Source organism: Xiphias gladius, chromosome 20, assembly GCF_016859285.1.
Source record: "Xiphias gladius isolate SHS-SW01 ecotype Sanya breed wild chromosome 20, ASM1685928v1, whole genome shotgun sequence".
Classification (NCBI taxonomy): domain Eukaryota; kingdom Metazoa; phylum Chordata; class Actinopteri; order Istiophoriformes; family Xiphiidae; genus Xiphias; species Xiphias gladius.
Window position 1 is genome coordinate 5,723,673 of NC_053419.1, and position 20,392 is coordinate 5,744,064.

The window sequence follows — 20,392 nt, forward strand, 5'->3', positions numbered from 1 at the left end:
ATTGCTTTTTAAATAACTTATTTGTAATTTTGAACACAAATTTTCAGTTTCTCGTTTAATGTACATGGCTGTTTTGAAAAACAGTTAAACGTGCTGGTGGTTCTTCATGAATGCTTCAGGGAAGAACTTTGGATTTAAAAAAAAAAACAGGACAGTTAAAAGGAAAAAGAACCCAAAAACCAAGAGGAGACAATATACAGTAATAAAATAGATCAAAAGCAGCTTCAGTTACCACTAACATACAATTTAATGAAAATTAAAGTGTAGTGAAACAAGACAACTACTCATCTCCAGACTTGTGTTACCTCCACTTGTGCAGGGTGATACTGGGGATCCTGGTGAAGCTGGAGATCCTGGTCCCAAAGGGGAGAAGGTAAACTTTACTACTACTACTTACTCCTGTTCATATCTCTGATTACATGTAGGAGGATAGTTGTTAGTTTGACTCTCTGGGTGATGTTTCAATCAATCAATCAATCAATCAATCAATCAATCACTCGGTCATTTCATACAAACACAACATAACACAAAGTGCTTTACAAAATAAAATAGTTGTTTATTGCATAAAGCAATAAAAAACGACTTTATAAATAAAGGGAACACTATCATAAATCTCATAAATTTGATGAGGTTTGCAGTTTCTGATCAGACTTTGGTTGCAGGGTGAAGTGGGACCTCTAGGTTTGTCTGGTCGAGAAGGCCCCTGGGGAGCCCCTGGAGAAAATGGAAAAAGTGGTCCAACGGGAGAGAAGGGCCACACTGGACTAATGGTGAGCCTTTTTACTACTCACAAATTTGTGGCAATTGTGTGTTTGTTGTTTTGGTCACATTTGAATGAAACCCGAACATACTCCAAACTTCCAAAATTTTAGATTTTGGAAGCTGAGTGAAACAGACAAGGAAAGGAAAGGTAGGGAAGCTGGAAAGAAATGACAGAGCAGACTAACACTTGTATTTATCCTTTAAAAGTTTTAATTGTATAATATGTTCAGAAGAGATGCAGTAATAAAAATCTGTTTAACGTATTATAGCCCCAAAAGAAGGATTACAAATGTAGGAATTGTTTCTGTAGTGACTATGTAATATCCTTAAAATCTGAAGGGATAGGCACTAGGAACTTTAAGAACTGATAGAACAGAAATATTGGTATCTTTTGTTCAGTCCCTGTATGCTTCTGGAGTTCCCCTACAATAAAATGAGGAGAAAATAAGCAAAAATCACTAAGATCAGAATTAAACTGGTTCCGCTAAGCACAAGTATTCGAGATTTCATGTAATTATCAGTATAAATGGAATATAAAAGTGATCAGTCATATTGATGAAAACCAGTAGAAACTGTTCCTGATGTTACATTCATTCTCTTGAACAGGGTGAACCGGGGCTGATGGGTGACGTGGGACCTGCAGGTCTGGCGGGGTTAAAGGTGAGTTTGTTACCAGGATGTATTGATACTGTCGATGTCATGCTGCTAAGAGTGGCCTATGAATTAACCTCTACTGAACACTTCACAGCTGTGAGTGACATTTATGGATCCATCTGACGGATATGTTTTGTTTTGATTGTTCTTCCTGTCTCCACACAGGTTCAAACCGATGTTAACATTTAGTTTTGTCTGTGGTGTGTTTGTGCTCCTTTTAGGGATTCACAGGCCCTCGTGGACCTCTGGGGCCAGATGGACCTCAGGGACAGAAGGTAACAAAAGAGAAAAAATCAGTAACAAGCTGCTGTCATACAATCATCATGGAATTAATAACCGTTTAATTTAAGTATATCAAAAAAGAGATAAAACAATGTTGACAAAAAGTTTACTTCTAGTTGATATTTTAGAATTGGAAATGATCGTATTTCTGGTAATATGAATGACTCATCATCACAGTCACAATTTAAAATGAAGGTTTTTCTTGCTTACGTAACAACAGCAGACTGTGGCAAAACCAATAGAACCAATAGAATTCTATGTTATTCTGTTATTGTAACCTACTCCACATCAGTGCATATTTTGGGCTTGTGTAAAGTTAAAAAAGGAATTATCGGAGAGTTTTCTTTCATAAGAAAATCATTCTAATCAAGTAAAAAATGAACTCACACAGAGTAACTCCGTGCGCAAGGTCATGAGTGTGAACTTGTCACTTCGACAACTGCTCCAGGTATTCACTGCGGACAAACATTAGGGTTGCTGATGACGAGGAGTAAAAGTGCTGGTCCTCAGCAATCACCCGATTGAGAGGACCCCAACCCTGCCAGACACATACTGTGGCGTTTCTGACACACCTTTTTTTTTCTGTATACAATGCATCACCCACAGAGCTCTTTTTGAAACTAATCAGTTAAATTAGAAAAAATGTCAAAGGATAAAGATTTTCATTCATCTCTCCAGGGGGAGTCTGGGCCCTTAGGAATTACTGGACCTCTTGGGTCAGGAGGCCCTCAGGTAAACTCTGATTCCATTTTGTACAACACTGTATAGAGTATGTGCATGTGGAAAGCCATCCATTTTGCTCTCTTTGTCTTGTTCATAGGGAATAATTGGAGCAAGTGGCGTCAGAGGAGACACAGGGGGGCTGGGAACACCTGTAAGTGTCCTTGAGTATCAGGAAAGTGTTCACTTTAAGTGGTTTGTTTGCCATGCAAATTACACTCAAATCAATATTTCATCAGTTGCACTAAAGTCATCCTCAGTGTGTACTTGTCTGAACTTTATAAACCTCATCCTGCTTTTGACTGGTGTTCTCTTTTTCAGCAGATTGTTGTATATTAGCAGTATTGTAGTTTTGTTCCCAGTTCTGTTACAGTCACAAATGGACGCAACATTTTTAAAAGCCTAATTACCCTTTGTTCTATTACAGCATTGCAAACAAACATTATAAGTTCATTATTCATGGGAGGACTACACCTTTAATTGATTAGGGAGGAGACATTTAGCTAATTACAGTGGTATTTAAGCTTTAATTGTCATTGTAGTGGTGCAGTACTGTTGAATGTATTCAAAGGACATATTGAGTTTAGACTGCATTGCCTGGTCTTTTCATCTTCTAACAACTGAACTCCTGATGATGAAAATTCTCAGCAAGGAAAAAAACATAAGAAAGTGCATCAGGTACATTTAGCATGGTTTTTATCCTTGCTAGCAACATGGCTCTTGACATGGTTGTGTCAGTCTACGGGCGTTCCACCACTTTGGTCCAAACTGAAATGTCTCAACACCTTTTGGATGTATCGCCATAAAATTCATGGTCCCCTCAGGGTGATTTAGCAAATGTTAGCATGCTAACATTCTAACCTAAGATGGTGATCATGGGCAAACATGGTCAACATCAGCATGTTAGCATTGTCCTTGTGAAAACGTTAGCAGGCTGAGGTTAGCATTTAGCTTGAGGAAGCACTGTACCCATACAGCCTCACAGAGCTGCCAGCATGACTGTAGATTCTTAGTCTTGTTTGCTTCTGTTTATCATATTAAACTGAATTATCAACCAGAAAAAAAAATGATTTAGTTCTTGTCTGTTGTTGCCATATTAACATATACGTAAGCAGATGACCAATAGCTGAGGAACTGCAAGTAATTTGAAGATGTTGTGTTTGGATAGATGGCAGAGGTTTGAAGTGGTACAGTATTTGATGTCTGATGTTTTCACTATTTTTCATGAAACCAAACATCTCACACTAAAAGCTGATTTTGATCTAATTAACTTCAAGTAAATTCTGAATGTAAGCCCAAATGAAAAGAAAACAAAAGAACATAACTTTTCAAGTTGATTCCATTGTATTGCAAGTGCATTTTTATGATGTTTGCATGGCAGGGTCCAGTAGGACAAGTTGGACCTCAGGGAGACCAGGGAGCAAAGGGGGAACCAGGGCCACAGGGACTGAGGGGAGAGCCGGGAGCTCCAGGCCCACCAGGGGAACAGGTTAGTGTGGTTATCATGTACCTTCTGTATGACAATTATAAATCAACTAAATATGACTACATGGGACCATACCTTCTTGAAGAATACATTCATTGAAAAAAATGTATATATTTTTAGTTTATGGCTGTGTGCAAATATCCATAAATCTATTTTAATATTTATTACCTGTGCAGGGTGAGGATGGTCTGCCAGGAATCCAAGGTCCTCCAGCTCTCCTAGGGTTTGAGGTGAAATCTAAACCACTATTAAGCAGCATCATCACTTTGCCTGATGTTAATTACCACTGCTGAAGTTTCCTTTTTTTTTTTTTTTTTCAACTTTGTTAGTCATACTTCTTCCGCTTCTTTTTCAGGGCCCTCCTGGAACGATTGGACCCCAGGGTCCTCCAGGTCCCACAGGGGCTTCTGTAAGTGTTTGGCTGTGTACAGCAGAGAAACACAGCAGATGATGAAATCACATTTTTGCCTTCAGTAGCTGGTCTATAATTATACCAGTTGTTTGGTCGTGATTAATTACTGAGAATTAACCAAACATTCAAAAAATCATAGTACAGATGTGTTTGTAATGTCTTGTCTGTCTGAAAGCAAGTTATGTTATAAGCAAAATGAGAACAAATACTATTGCTGTGCAGGGAGTACAAGGAAGACGAGGACCTGAGGGGAAACAGGGCATGAAAGGGGAGAAGGTAAGGTGTTTCCCCACTGATTCCAGCCATAATGCTAAGCTAAGCTAACCGACTAGTGGCTATAGCTTCATATTTATTCTACAGACATGAGTGGTAATGATCTTCTTATCTAACTAACAAATATTATAAGCAAACAAGCATATTTCCAAAGTGTCATTTATCTAAAGCCTCCACCAATCTTCTACATGCATTTGAAATTTAACCAAAGTATGATGGGGGCCAGGGCTAGCTCAGTAGCACCCCCAGTTTGTTTTGGTAACCATGAAGAATGAAACAGAGTACTGAACCCACCTTTCATGTAAATAGTTTTTTGGCCACTCACGTCAGACTATGTCAAAATCTTCAGCCTCAAAAAGGTCTGTTACGATAGTTTTGCGGGAGCAGTTACCTTTCCCTACCAGCAAAGGGTATATATTGTAACTCCATTTTGCCATCAAATTCTATTTAAAAAATTCTCCATACACAGTGCACATGAATGTTTTTACAGCTTAGAAAATGTTTTGTGTTAAATTTCTTCATATCACACACATACATGTATCGGTGTTTCTGACATTTCTCATCTAAATGACTTTCACATGTTTTCAGAAGAAAATGTTTTTCATGTTGATTGGATTGCAGATTTTGCAACACCAAAATCACGCTGCAGCTGCTAAACATTTTGCAGTTGGATTTTGTCCAAGAAGATGCGAAAGATAATGAGTTTTTCTTCTACCCCTACAGGGAGACGAGGGCATGAATGGATCACCAGGGAAGACTGGACTTGTTGGCAGGAAGGTAAGAGCTTTCTGCTTCAGTGTTATGAAAATTTTGCAGGTGAAATGCAATTCTAAATAGTGTAAGGATGGAAAATCCACAGTTGTAATGAGTCCAAGAAGATCAATATTCAGTCCTTATCTTTGTTTGTAATAGTAATACTATTGCTTTTTGTAACTTTGTGGTGAAGAGCCTTTGTTGTTCTTGTTTGTGAAAACAACTTTCATGTAGATATAGTGGTGTGCATGGGATAAAAAAGGAGAATGGCCAGAAACAGCCATTCTGACAGCCACTGCATGAACAGATTCATACATAAAATATTAGGTTGTTTCTCGCGCCCATGCGCGTGCGTGTGGGTGCGCGTGTGTGTGTCCTCTTGCTTTCGGTTGCCTCATTGAAAAACATGGCAAACTTGTCCTCAGGGGAAACGGGGGAAGGCTGGACTCAGGGGGACCAGGGGAGACAGAGGACCAAAGGTGGGATATATGGAAACAAGACCTCAGGCTTTGTGTACATGTAGTTTAATTATGATGTATGAGCCAACAGTAGATTATGTTTTGTCATTCAGGGTGAAAAAGGAGACATAGGACTGAAAGGCCCCACTGGGTGGCCAGGTCTCATCGTAAGTCAGTTTATTTTTTCACTTAACATCCATTCAACCATTTTTGGTCATAGCTGAACATATCCACACATTAGCTCTGAGATTGTCTATTCAGCAATCTGTCTCGTTCAATGATTTTGAAAGAGGATATCTGCAAAGTAATGAATTTCACAATTAAAGTGCATTTCATCAGACAGTGACTTGATATCCGTTTGATATATTCGTCTGTTTTTGTCACCCAGGGAATCCCTGGGTTACGTGGAGAGCCAGGGGATCAAGGTGAAAAGGGAAAAGAGGTAATCAAGAATTAAAATACTCGACAAAGATTGAGTGAAAGCTGAACCAAACCAAACTGGATCTCACTGGATTCAGTTTGCTAAAACAAGGCTAGTTTCATTTTGTTTTTGCTAAAATGATAGTGGTTTATCTTAGATTTAGTAAAATGTTGCATTTATTATTATTATTATTATTATTATTATTATTATTGCTTCAAGTTATGCAATATACTTCTGAAAGACTCTCATTAGCTTTAAATAAAAATGTAGTGTACCATTTCATATTCAAGATAACCAGGGCTGATCGAAAACGAAGAAACATTGGATGTAAATATTAATCCACAGTCTTTTTTCTTTTTTTCCAATAAGAGTAATATACTATACATTACTTAACATACATTAGGAAATTCAAAAATAAAATTACTATGAGAACCAACAAAATATATACAAAATAGTATACAGTATATATACATACATATGCATACACCTGAATGTACATGTACACATAAATAGTAATGATAAAAGGCAAATATAAAATAAAATTAATAAAATGAATTCATAAGAAGGAATTTTAGCTCATTACAGAACTGTAATTAAACTAATAAGGGAAATTTGTGAGATTTTTGTAAGACTGAGAGCAACTAAGGGCTCATAACAGTATCATAACCAATTAATAACATAGGCAAATAATTTTCCACAGCAGTGGTTAATTCTTTACAACCTCTTCCTCCACTTCATGCGAATGACACGTGAAGTTTTAACGTTGCTCTGATTGCCATCGCAACGTGCAAAGAGAGGTTACAACTGATAGAGTTAATAAGCCGAAATGAAAAATGCCGTTAAACCTGAGCTGTTTTCAGCTCATTACATTTGTTTACGTGCTGGGTTCAGTTTGGTTTCAGGAGAGCGGCACAGTTTTTTGTTTTTTTTTTATCGTGGAGGTTGAACTGCAGTATTTTGTCCTCAGGGTGAGAAAGGAGTCATGGGACTGCCTGGACCACCTGGAGATGATGGCACGAAGGTAGGAGCTATCATGGTTTAATGGGTTAATAAGGAGATAAACATAATGTCTGCAAAGCAAATAATAATAATAGTTAAGGTAGTAACATTGTCTGTGGGTAGAATTGTAAAGTAGTAGGCATTGTTCATTAAATCCCATTACCAATAATTGCCGTAAATAAGTAAAGAATTTCCATAAATATATTGTTTATCAGTGTATGTATGCCATTTAAAAAGTGTTTCACATTCTAGTCAACGTGTAAGAATTAATAATCGATATTGTATGTTTATGTAGCAAAAGCAGATACTGTAACTACTGTTAACCAGGTCCTTAGATTCAGGATTGCAACATTTTCAACAGATATTCAATACAATTTCCATGATTAGAAAATGATTCTTACTTTTTTGCAGTTAAAGCCAAACTAAAAATAATTTGCCACGTATGTGTATATTATGTGTGTCATATGTAAACAATAATAATTCTTACACAGTTACTGAACATATTTCAATCATGGAGTCGGCCTTATGAAACAATATACTAGTTATACATACATACAATACATACTGAGGAATCAGAAAAAAACATGTCCGTGTCCATTCGCTTGTCCATCACAGGGAAATGTGGAAATTTGTCTTTGACATGGCTCACACAGTGCACACAGTAACAACTTTTCACATTGGCTGTGAAATCCCTCCTTCATTCACCAATTCACTACTCCCTTTATATTAGACACAAAATAGTTTACTCTATGGGGAGCAGTAAATTAAGGTTTCGGAAACATTGTCAGCATTATTTTGTGTCATCACTGAGAGGTATAGAGTCGCACAATGGTAATTTTAACATCTAGAGAATGTGATGCATTGAATTTTGGGAATTGTAGTAGATAGCAGTGCATATACCATTGGCGCTACTTTTTTTGTTCCATTATGGGAATTTTTGAGAGCCCTATATCGTGTATAACTTTCACAGTCAGCGTTCTGACACTCAAACAAAATGGCAGAGGGTAAATAAGGAGCATTATATAGTAAATAAGGAGTGATCTTCCCATGAGGGAGGAGCTGAATTGCGTTATAAAGGGGTTATGAAGGGTCTTGTGTGATGAGGGCTGTTTGACATCTTACTGACTGGCTATAGATATCTGATAGCAGGGACTTAGTGGTGCCCCGGTAATTTACTTGTATGGCTGATGATCCGAGAATGTTTTTATTTATTTTGGAGAGAGAGAAAGTTGTACCAGAAGTTTTTGGGTCATCTTTTACACGTTCACTGTGCTTGGTTAGGGACAGGACTATTAAATACTAAATGTTGTGTACTGTCCACTTGATTATTTATTTATGCACGCTATGCACATTCATTTTGGCAAGTTGTGTTAAAAGTTTAAAAGATATCAAAAGGATGAAATGATTTATGGCTAATGCCATTTTAAATCTTGCAGTATCTTGCAAAACTCATGTAGAAATTTATTAATTCTTAAGTCTTACTTGAATTGGGCCTCATGCAAGAACCAGTTGTACGAACAGATTCCATCTTACTTGGCACGTTTGGGCGATTTAAGAGAATTTGTGGCATTCACCAATTATCTTGTCCTGAGAATTTTCACTTAGATACCAACAAAATTCGTGATGTATATATATATATATATATATATAATAATATAATATAAATAATAAAAATTTAAGATTAATATTCTGTTCACCATGTCATCATCATGGCTCGCCAATTTACTGAGAGGTTTGTTAGATCTTAGTATTTTTATTGTCAGATTTCGTCACAGCAGTTTCAGTAGTTGGTAGGAAAATTCTATGACCTCTCTCGCTGACTCAGGGTCTGTATGCAAGTTGCTGTCCAGTATCATCCTCTGTTGCACCCAACAGTGTAACATCTCCTACTGTGGGCTGTAATATTCTCTATTTTAATATCTGAGTGCTTGTCATTTTTGTGAATGAAGCTTTCCCACTAATGAAGCAGAACCGGCAGCCTTATGTGGCAATTTTAAAGCTGTTTATTATGCTAATGAACAAATCTCACAAACACACGCCTCCTCATGAAGAGGTGGTATTCGTCAGTCTAAAAGGAGCACACTCGCATGAACAAGTCTCACAGAGAAAACTAAAAATTTTAGAAGAAGAATCGGAAAATGTTGGCTTGCATGAGGCCCATTGTGTCATTCTTACTGTGTTTTCTGTTTTTTTTCCAGGGAATTCATGGTCCTGTTGGGTTGTCAGGTCCAGTGGGCATAAAGGGAGAGCAGGTACACAGAATAAAGTTGGTAGTTTGTCATGTTAGTTTCGTCCTTGCGTTTTGAAGCTTGAACTTTGACTAGGTGTAAATAGATTTTTATGATCTCAACCTTAAGGGGAGTATTGGACTTCCAGGACTGAGGGGTGCATCAGGGATGCCAGGACTGCCTGTAAGTTTTTAATTCACTCTGTAAAACACATTTGTACAAACTTGTTCTGTACATTTTGTTTATTTAATATATTTGTCATTGATCCTTCTTCTCCTTTATTTGTAACTGGTATTTTGCTTTTCAGTTTGTTTTTTTTTATGCTTTTGCTTTCTTTTATGGAAAGAAGTTTGCAACTGTGAAAATCCCTTTGGTTATACAAAGCTTACACAGGCAATGCATTTTACTTATACTTATCCTTTTTTTCTTTGTCTGGGATATTCAGTATTCAGTATTTTAATTTCAAGCAGTTCATCTGTCACTCAGATATGTGTCTTTCAGATTACATCTGAACAATGGAGATAGCACAGAAGGGGAAAATGTGATGGTAATGTTATTGTCTTATAATGGGCCTCAGTCCTTCCTGTATAGTACAGACTGTCAGCCATCTAATCAGCTGCGAGTCTGTTTGAATCTTTCACAGTTCAGCAGCACATGACGGCTGTGTTCACTGCATTGTGTTTTACGGGGGGAAAAATCAATTGACTTGGATTATAAAATCGGCTGATGTGTTCATAATGCAGTAGATTAAAGGACTCCGAATGTCTTTGCTGATACGTGCACTACAAAGTGGAAAATCATACTAATGCCCCGTTCTTCTCCTGTTCTCTCCTCTGATGCAGGGTTTGTTTGGAATCAAGGTATAAAATCATCAACTCACGCACTCTGGTCCTCACACTTCAGCTCTTACCATTATCTGAAGCAAACACCTCAGAGTATGTTTTTGACATTAGGATCGCTCTGGTTTATGCTGATAGCACATACAGTATATTCATAAAGCTGTCACACTTTGGTGTTGGTGTTAGAATGTAACAGGATTTTGCAGGAGCCTTTATTTCCATAGCAGTGCGTTTTTATAGTTGATTGTGTGGCAGCACCGTGCGGAAACGTGCAGAAGCGTATGTTGTGCTCATCATACGTTCTCCTCCCTGCAGGGTTTGAAAGGATACCAAGGTTTGCCTGGTCTGCCTGGCAGGAGGGGCCTACCGGTAAATTTACAACAGAGTTAGACAACACAGAAACAAACTCGGAATTAAAGTTTGACTGGTTGAAAATTAGATTATCATGTTACTGTAAAGCATATACTATACACTAGATACTCTACATCCAAAATGTATACATTATTTAAAGATGCCTACAAATGTCTACAATGATAGTGCCTAGAAATTAGTTCAGTTAAATTTGAGATTAGCATAGTGAGCATACTTCTTATGTGTCTGACATTTTTCTTAGATTATAATTTGACTGATTTATAGCTAATATTTGTTTAACATTCAGGGAAAATAAGCAAAGAATTTAGAGTTGGTCAGCTGTCACTTGAGTTATTGTTTTATTCTTAGTGACACTATAATTTGAAAGGATTTTTCAAGTTGAACACTACATTACTGGATTTGAGAAAACTGTCAAAATGTGATTTCTTTATTTTTTTTAACTCTTTGCCTGATCACTCACTTGTTCTATGAATCAAAGATTTTTAAGCCAAAATAAAAGCAAAAAAATGAATAAATGTTATTGTCGGTTTACAGATTTTTTTTCCTTAAAGAGATGCGTAAAACACCATTTTCTTTAACTTTGTGATTGATAACAACGTTTTTCAAAATCTAAATCTTATCTTGATACTTTTAAAATATATTTTCTCATTTGGTGGTGTAATCATTTGTGCGTCAACTTTGTGTTTTAGGGTCCCCCTGGCATTCCTGGACTTCCAGGACAGTCCCTTAACATGACCTTGACTCAACTCAAGGCAAGTTATTTATATCTTTAGTGTCCAATTAAAGTATTTTTTAATGTGGGATTACAGTTACAAAAGCATTAATCGTAAGAGCATGTGCAAAATGTCGAATGAAGAAAATATTGGGCTTAAATTGTTTTGCTATTCTGAATATTACGTTATTTTAACTAAAAACATCAGAAATATGTAAAACATTGTTTAGAATCTAAATCTTTGTTATGGCAAATAAAGAGAGCATTATGTTGTTATTTTGTGCATTGCTGTTTGGTATTCAAGTCAAAAACACACTAAACCTTTTTAACCAACTTAAAGCATCTGTCTGCATGTGTGTGTGTGTTTGTGTTTGTGTGTTTAATTCGGAAGATTCTCTTTCCATGTCCAGGGCCTGATGTACGTGTCTGATAAGCCCAACTACCCCCTGATCCAGACTCTGCTGGATTCTCTGCAGCAGGAGCTTCAGCTGCTGGTGGATCCTCCTGATGGCAGCAAGGACCATCCTGCCACCACCTGTCTGGAGCTCTGGCTCTGTCACCCCGAATACAGCAGCGGTCAGTTACAGAAACGATGAGATAAGACTAATCCACACTTAAATCCTGTATTTGTGAAATCACTGAGGTTACTCTAGTTGGAGTTCTGAACTCTGCCCTCTCTCTTGCATGTGTGCATCATCCTCCATGAGAGCTGTCGTTACTCTGATGTAATAATTGCATCCGGTAACATTTATGACTCTACCTATCCTAAATTCTACATCACTCAGTTTAGGACTCTTTCACATTGGTAGGAAAATTGAAAAGAAAAGTTTACATTAATAGAAAACCTCAGTAAGTCTGTTAAATATTGACATTGATAAACTTCAAACATAAGCACCTCTATCAGTTGTGAATATTCTCATTGACCATAAGCGCAAACACATACAAGGGGTGCCCAGATGACCCAGGGTTTTTCGAGTCTGGCTCAGGACATTTGTTTATTAAAGAATACTTTTTAGAAAAGGTAGTTCTTATGTGACATAAAAACACAAATGATTAATAACTAATGCTCCTGATTCTCTTTAAATATCAAAGGTGAAGGATCGAATTATCTGTGCAGATCAGTGGACTAGGCAGAGCAGCAAAAAAACGTTCACACTGCAGTTTTTTTACACTCTGACATCTTTAATCTTTCTTGACTGGAGTACAGTATGTTGGCTGTACTGGCTGTGTGTCCAGTACTGCTCGGGTCTTCCTGTCAGTGTGGAAAACAAAACTTTGATCCCTGCAGATCTCATTGAACTCTTGCTAACCTTTCTCTGCAGGAATGTATTACATTGACCCCAACCAGGGCAGCCCAGCTGATGCTCTGCTGGCCTACTGCAGCTTCTCCTCAACATCAAAACTGACCTGCCTTCCTCCTCGAGACTCTCAGGTACAAAGACATCACCAGAGAAGGGCTGCAGGAAATTGCACCTTCTGGATCAATGACGTGCCCTCTAACTTCACGTAGCTGTGTTGTATGACCTGAATCTCAGTTTGATGAATTATCGGTCACTTCACACTTTCATAGTGTCAACTGAGACATCTGCAGTGATGACTTGAACGTAAGGGAAGTTCAGTTTTTCCCAACCCAAACCTTATTTTTGGTAGTTTGGGCAGCATTTCTACAGTAACAGTTATGAAAAAATTCTATTCACTCACTTCATTGCTGAGATCCACTGTCTGCCATACACACACACACACACTCTCTTCCAACCTACATTAGCAGTTCCCTGGAATGTTCTGTCCTAGAATGTTCAGTTTTTCAACGCTAGCAACACATTAGCTTGCTTGGTTAGCCGTAAACTTATCACAGAAAAACTAATTTAACGTCTCAAATTACAAACAACAGTTACAAAACAGCTATAATTAATGGAGCACCGACAGAAAAGGGCCGGACAAGGGCATTTGGAGAGTAGATGAAAGATGCTTGTCGATATTTGATTGGTTACAGATCTGACAAAACGGTGGATGTGACAATGTCAGTTAAACCGTAACTGTTATGGAAAATTGGCCAGTGAACTGAAATTGAAAGTTCATTCCTCACCAGTAAAAATCATGCATCAACCCTTACTTACTAACAACTGGACCCTTTGTTGAGAAAGCATTTGTTAAAAAGTGCCAGTAGAGGCTGCTGCTAGCTCATTGACCTGAAACCAAAGGCTGTCGGCAGGATACGTGTTTTTTTCAATTATAAGGGAAATTTTCTGCAAAGTTCAAGAGAACTTTTGGCAGAATTGTATTAACATTTAACAACAGTTGAAAACACAATTTATGTTAGATTTTAAAAAGTATAGATTAAAAAATATCTACCGTACAAGTATAATAGACTAGTAAAATACTATTTTTTAGAAAATGTGTGTTTTATTGTATTTTAAAAGCCAGATTGGTTTCATTCCTCCCTCTCTATTTTTGATGGATCTCTCTTATGTTTGCCACTGTTCTTCAGAAATCTTCCTTCAATGAATCTTGGCTCTGTGTTGGTTTGTTTAAAGCAAGACGGCTTAACTTTTTAGGGAAGAAGTAACACAAAGTTCTTCTGACAAATGAAAAGCTAAATCAATAAGCAATAAAACAGATCCTTACTAAGTTAGGGACACTGCGAATTGTGCTACTGTTACACTGTGTTTTAGCACTATCTTTTAATTGCCCACTTGTAGCCACAGTCACCGCTGTTCATTAAAAGTGACATAGTCTGGCTATAACATAAATGTGCTGCCAGATTAGCGAGGAGTCTCTGGTAAAGGAGATGTAGATCTCAGGAGACCGTTCTACATTGAAAAAGATTTTTTTTTTTAAATTAAAACCATTAAACTTATTAATATACCAGTTAATACTGCAAAGGTAGAATATACATATTGTACACAAAAACCAATTACTAGAGCTCAACATGATGGCCTCGATTGTTCACCTTAGCTTTCTGAAATCCAGAGGTATGCTGACCTTTTAGGAATTGGGTATCTATTTGCTGAATTACTCTATAAAAAGAGACAGTTTTCAATAAATGAAGCTTTGTGCATGAAAAATGTTGCCTTCCTGTGGGAAGGAGGGGAGCGATGCATGGCTAAATGAGGCTCTACATCCATTCAAAGGGCGTCAGGATGATCAGTAGACAGATGTTATTATTCTCTTTATTATATACTGTACTGCAGTCTGTATGAAAGCACAAAACACACACTCACCTCTCACCCTTTCCAAGCTCATACAGTCAGTACTCCATAAAGCACTGACTCAATCATCCGAAGAATAAAATGAATTGGTCACGGGTAACGTGAAGTAGATGCACGTTGGCCAATTTACTTCTGGTTCATGCTTGAGCTGCGTGCGGGTCCATCAGCAGCTGTCTGAACATCATTGACCTTCACAAGTCTTTTTATATGAAAGCGGCACTTGCGTTCAGATTTGCAAATGTGTGCCTCCTTTCCTCTGCCTGCAGCTGCCCATGAAAGCCTGGATGAAGGAATTTTCTGAAGAAGGGTCTTTTGAGTGGCTCAGCAGGCTGGAGCAGGGGTTTCAGGTGGGTGAATCCCCCCTGAATGGAAAAATACACATTTATGCTAATACGTCACATCACTTCTCCAGCAGTTTCAGGCTACTGATTGGCAATTATCAAATACATTAAAACCGCTGTCAGTGATATTATAGGGCATTTGGGGGCAGTAGAAATCCCCAACAATCTGAAATACACAGGCACTAACATTCTTCACATAGTTTGTATGGCCTATTTACACATCCAGCAGAAATGGACCTACATTAGCGTAATTTGTCTTTGGTGTTTCCGTCCATCTGATGAAATTAAGACCAATAATCTCTCTTTTTACGTCTGGTTTTGTCTTTTCATCAACTCCTGAGGAAAAACACTACATGCTCCACTTTGTGACGTTGTCCGTCACAGTAGGAGATACTATCAGTAATTTTCTACTAATGACATTTTGTTCATTTTCCATTCAAATAGTTTGTTTTTTACCTGTTAATACTGTTATTGTTGATCCCTTGTCGCGAACCAGCCTACACTGATCGTACGCTAAATTGCAGTTCTTCTCTTCAGTTTTACTATCCAGGTGCTAATGTGGTCCAGCTGCGTTTTCTGAGGTTACACAGTAGCACTGCCGTCCAGAAGGTGACTTACTCCTGCCATCCGGGACACAGACTGGGCCAGACAGACAGAGACATCAAATTCCTCACTGACACAAGGAAGCAAAGTTACCTTGGAGCACTCAAGGACTGTGTGGTATGTTCAAATAATTTCTAAACTTGGTTTTGTAGCTCTAATCTTCAGAGCCTCGAGGGCGCGCTAGTCATGCTGCCGATGTTGTCATGTAAAATCTCTTTTACATGGTGGGAGGAATATTGATCACATAATGACTGACAGAAATGAGCTCTCTCCTCTGACTTGGGCCTTCCCTGATTGGTTAGAGGGGTGAGGCTCGCTCAAAAAAAGCTTTTGACAACACCTCTCCGCATTAAGATATGTTATGGAGCATGTTTCAACTACAATAAACATTAGAAAAAGTTGCATACTTGAGCTTTAAGTCAAAATATATAAAGGTATGTTAGATAGTAAAGGCAACACAGTTCTTTATTATTATTATTATTACTAGCTTGTTATTGTTAGCAGTAGTTGTGTTTGTTGTTGCTATCGAAGTTGGATAGAGGAACTCGATGCCTCTGGACATAGTTCCACTATGTTACATAGTGTCGAGGGACCCGAAGCTCTGGTAATGGTTTGAGGTCGGAGACATCATATTTATGAAGGTTTGGTGGCAAGTCCTGAAAATCCTGGATGTAACTTCTGGCATCCCTGGAATTAGAGGAGAAAAGTTATCTAATAAATAGAGGAGTGAAAGTGTCACCTTGGGTATTTTTCATATTTTCTAAGATTGTATAGACAATCAAATAGAAAAGAATCAGTAGATCATGTAAATAATAATTAGTCGTAATCCTAATTGATATAAAACATAAAATAAAATATGCTGAATTATTACTGTCACATGAAAACCTGGTAATGATTCAGAGCAGTTACATGTCAAACCTGCATTCTTTTTCCTGTGTATCAGCCTGAAGTGGAGCTGGTTTCTGGACCTCGCGAGTCCGTGTTCGAGTTCGAGGACCTCCAGCTGCTTCCTCTGAGAGACTTGGCGCTAATGGGAGGCGGAAACTTCACGTACCAGTTTGGCTTCACAGTCGGACCCGTGTGTTTCAGCTAGAGGTGCTAGAAAGCTGGGCCGTCCCAGAGGACTCGCAGGTCCAGGATACAAACCCTTGTTCAGGACATGGACACCAAGAGGACAAGTGGAAAACATATCATCCAGTTTGTGAGGACATCACTTCCTTTTCCTCTTGTATTTGGGGATTTGATCTCTCGAGTTGATTGACTCTATATTAATGAACTTGAGGGGGGACAAGGGCCCCTAGCCATTTCTTTCACAGAGAAGTCAAGTTTGTTTACAGAGACATTTATCTTACATTGAATAATTTAAAAATGTTTTTTTAATCCTTTATATACAAATGTTTTTTCTCTGTTTGATTTATGTTATGTATTCAGGGCTTCTGTTATAGCCTGCCCATTGTATATATAAAAGTCAGACTGTCCCAGCTGGCCTCTTAACAATGTGTTCTGGATGGGGACACGGCTACTGTCATCCCATTGGCCGTATGTGACCAGGCCAGTAATTTCTCTCACTGTACATCCACTACTTTAGTACTGCAAGTGAACCCAGATGTGTCTGAGTTTTATTTGAAAGCCCGACATTTATTAAATTCCAAAAACAATAAAAGTGGCCGGTCATATTATCTTAGACATACTTACTGCTGTCTGTTGTCAAGAGCAAAACCAAATTTCCTCATTTTGGTAAAATACAAAACAGCATTTATTTTTTACAGTTTCATATAATTATATGTTTTTTCACATCTCAGGTATAATACTGTACTGATATATACATGGGCACTGGAGCTGTTGTTGCCACAGAGTGAGACTTTTTTAACAAATGAAAACATATAATATTAGCCGTTTTTAAAGATTTACATTTTCAAGAGCAACAAACGATTTATACATCAACCAGTAACGACCAGGGTCAGATCAGAGGAACAACCGAGATGACTGGACGTTCAACAATCCGTCAAAATACATACATAGAAAGACCAATCGACACAATGAAAACCTGAGATTAGGAAGTATTTAAAGGTATTGTGTTCCAAACAGAAATTGGCTGACATGAACTCAGTGTCAGACTGGAAAAAGAAGTGAAACAAAATTGTATTTCAGTCTGGTTAAGTTACTATTTCCTCCCATTTTCCTGAAAGTCTCTGACAAAAATGTAGCAGCTGCTTTAATAAACTTTTTGCTGACAGTGTATGAGAGTTTACCACATTTTCATTAGATTTTATTCTGCTACGCACCTGTCCAACAGGTTTACATTACGTTATTTACTATTTCAACAATATAAATGTTAGATTCAAGTATGTTAAGGAGATTATATCTTTTTTTTGTTGTTGTAGTTGTTGGTCTCATGTAAACCAAAGACTGAAGTTAAGCAACCAGAGCTTACAGATCCACCTGTTTCGTCACAGAACAATACTTTAACTTCTTTCACTGTACTGTAAAGATCATGCATCAGTTTGGCTTAATAGCAAGTGCGAGAGCAGTAGCCCACCACCGCATAGCTTCTTTTGCCCCTGGTGGAAAAAGAAGTGCCTGCTATTACCCACTTAGCACGGAGTAGTTGCTGTCAGTCTGAATTTCTGCGTCTTTCAATCTGAGAAGTGCTTGGGTCCAGAGAAAAGAAGCAAGCCCTGTAGCATCTCCGAAGAATCAGGATTTGGTAGTATGGTGTACGGTCTGCAGGGAGCAGAGGGATACATTTGAGTGAGATCTCAGGGAGTTTGTGGTGAGAGCGTAGTCCGGCAGCCTAGCCAGAACAGCAGCTCCGAAGCTGGGAAAACACCGTCATTTTCTTGCTTATGCTAAATTGCCTCCAAGGTTTTCACTAGGCTGAGGTGTGCTACGGCTATCAAACTGAGAGGATATGTCAACCAGATGAATTAGATTAAAGATTAAGCGTTTTAGCCACAGGTCTGCAAATTCTGGCCTAGGGTTTATTTTTTAAACGCTTTCTTTTTTTTTAGATTTGTCATATCATCATTCCACGTGATTGACTTAGCTGGCTGGGACTGATCATTGTTACTGTACTTGTTTTGTACAAATTGTCATTTTTAAAAAAATATGAAATGACATGCTGGACATCTGCCATCAGCTCATTCAAAGAACTGTGTCATCTGAATTAAAAACTTAACCAAATGTTGACTCAGTGTATTTCATCATTGGTTTTGCAAAGAGTTTGGTCACTGGACAAAAACAAATTTTGCCATGATGATGGGACCACATGAAGAGTCAAGTTATTCATCCTGAGACAGACATGAATGTCTGTACCAAATTTCACAGCGATCCATCCAATAGTTGTCGAGACGTGCACTCAAAGCCACGTGGCTACCACGTGGTGATACTACCCTCGAGTTTGTTTCTTAATCTCTTTCAATGTCTGAAACAATATTTTGTAAGCTAAGTTATGTCAGACCTACAGCACTGTGCAGCCACGGGCTTATCCACTCCTGAACAGGAAGCACAAATCCTTGGGATTTTAATGTATTTTTAAACCTGGGACGAATTTGGCAGCTACATGTGTATGTCAGAGAAGTAACGTAAATTTATTTGAAAATGTATTCACAGCAGCTGGTCTTGAGACATTATATAGGCGCTTACGAGAAATATGGCTAACTACATTTGACCAAAGGGAAGGGTTACAGCTAACAAGTTTTGTCATCTCACTAGATGTTTCCACTGTGTGTTGCTCTTGGATTTCAATTTAGCTGCCATCTCTTTAAAGTGGCTGACAGAGATCATTAATCTGTTGCAGAAAAACATGGACCATTTATCAGGTTCTGCTAGGACCAAAAAAAAAAAAAACAACAAAAAAAGAAAAAACTAATGTCATAATAAAACTCATTTAAAACTAACTTAATATTACTAGAAGAATAATGGGTGCAATCATTGCAAGTCAATCATTGCATCATTTTTTGTTGTTAAGTAAAAATTTGCATAAAAATATTGTTTATAAATACTGGCATGCCACTGCTGATGTTAAGAGGCTAGGACTGTATGGTTGCTATGGATTGCATATACATATTAGCTGAACTCTTTGCCTTCATGGTCTCACCCCTGAACTGAGACACGTGCCGCTCGGACAGCCACAGAGAGACGCCACAACAAGCAAGAGCTGAAGGAGGCTGCAGTGACGCTCTGGGAGAGCATCACCGAGGAAGACATAAAGCATCTGCTGCTGTCTGTGGCAGTCATTCACTACAAAGGATTTTCCACAAGATATCAAATATGATGATGTTGTTTGACGTTCTGTGTATCTGTCCAACTACTATTAGAATTATTAGAATGCGGGTACTGTGTCTAAAGGGCTATATCTCCCACACAGTTCTCCCTATATTGATGTTAATCCACTCAAATTAAAGCTGAAGCTCAGAGCCTGAAGGACAAAAAAAAAAAAAGTGTAACTGCCCAAATGCTCTTGGTCTTGACTGTTAATGCTCTGAAATGTATCAAGTGGATGCCTATAGAGAAAAACAGGAGATCACTAACGGAAGAATCCCAGGAGGCATTTTGAGAGCACAGCATTTAACAATTACAATAGTTGTCTTACTGAACTACGTTGACCTGTTTCTTGCTTTTCCGTCTGTCAACCTTTCTAACAGGCTCCGGACTGGAGGGGGAGGACAGAGGGAGCAGCAAGTGAGATGCCACAAAGGCCCCCTAGGGCCCAGGCCCTACATGCACATGCCCACTTAGGGGCCCACCCTCTACTGTGCAGGACGTGATGGGAGAAGACTCAGGGGTGGATGAGCTCTGTATTCTCCGTACAGAGTGGAGACGTACGAGCCCTCACAGGTAAAGGGCTGTGTCTGGCTGGGCCTGCA

At 38.3% G+C, this 20,392-nt stretch overlaps 1 protein-coding gene across 1 annotated transcript in view; it reads left to right on the forward strand.

The window, feature by feature from the left end:
* The window catches only part of si:ch211-196i2.1 (collagen alpha-1(I) chain), a 104,795-nt gene extending 86,120 nt beyond the window's left edge, over positions 1-18,675 (forward strand). Inside the window, exons 43-67 of the mRNA XM_040158036.1 lie at positions 320-373; positions 663-770; positions 1,369-1,422; positions 1,638-1,691; positions 2,377-2,430; positions 2,519-2,572; positions 3,800-3,907; positions 4,081-4,134; positions 4,260-4,313; positions 4,539-4,592; positions 5,313-5,366; positions 5,768-5,821; positions 5,914-5,967; positions 6,189-6,242; positions 7,189-7,242; positions 9,419-9,472; positions 9,578-9,631; positions 10,291-10,308; positions 10,603-10,656; positions 11,349-11,411; positions 11,782-11,947; positions 12,694-12,803; positions 14,847-14,927; positions 15,459-15,641; positions 16,468-18,675. Coding sequence (XP_040013970.1) covers positions 320-373; positions 663-770; positions 1,369-1,422; positions 1,638-1,691; positions 2,377-2,430; positions 2,519-2,572; positions 3,800-3,907; positions 4,081-4,134; positions 4,260-4,313; positions 4,539-4,592; positions 5,313-5,366; positions 5,768-5,821; positions 5,914-5,967; positions 6,189-6,242; positions 7,189-7,242; positions 9,419-9,472; positions 9,578-9,631; positions 10,291-10,308; positions 10,603-10,656; positions 11,349-11,411; positions 11,782-11,947; positions 12,694-12,803; positions 14,847-14,927; positions 15,459-15,641; positions 16,468-16,617 — 1,851 coding nt within the window. The 3' untranslated portion in view covers positions 16,618-18,675. The remainder of the gene's footprint in view (positions 1-319; positions 374-662; positions 771-1,368; positions 1,423-1,637; positions 1,692-2,376; positions 2,431-2,518; positions 2,573-3,799; positions 3,908-4,080; positions 4,135-4,259; positions 4,314-4,538; positions 4,593-5,312; positions 5,367-5,767; positions 5,822-5,913; positions 5,968-6,188; positions 6,243-7,188; positions 7,243-9,418; positions 9,473-9,577; positions 9,632-10,290; positions 10,309-10,602; positions 10,657-11,348; positions 11,412-11,781; positions 11,948-12,693; positions 12,804-14,846; positions 14,928-15,458; positions 15,642-16,467) is intronic.
* Positions 18,676-20,392: the final 1,717 nt, after the last annotated feature.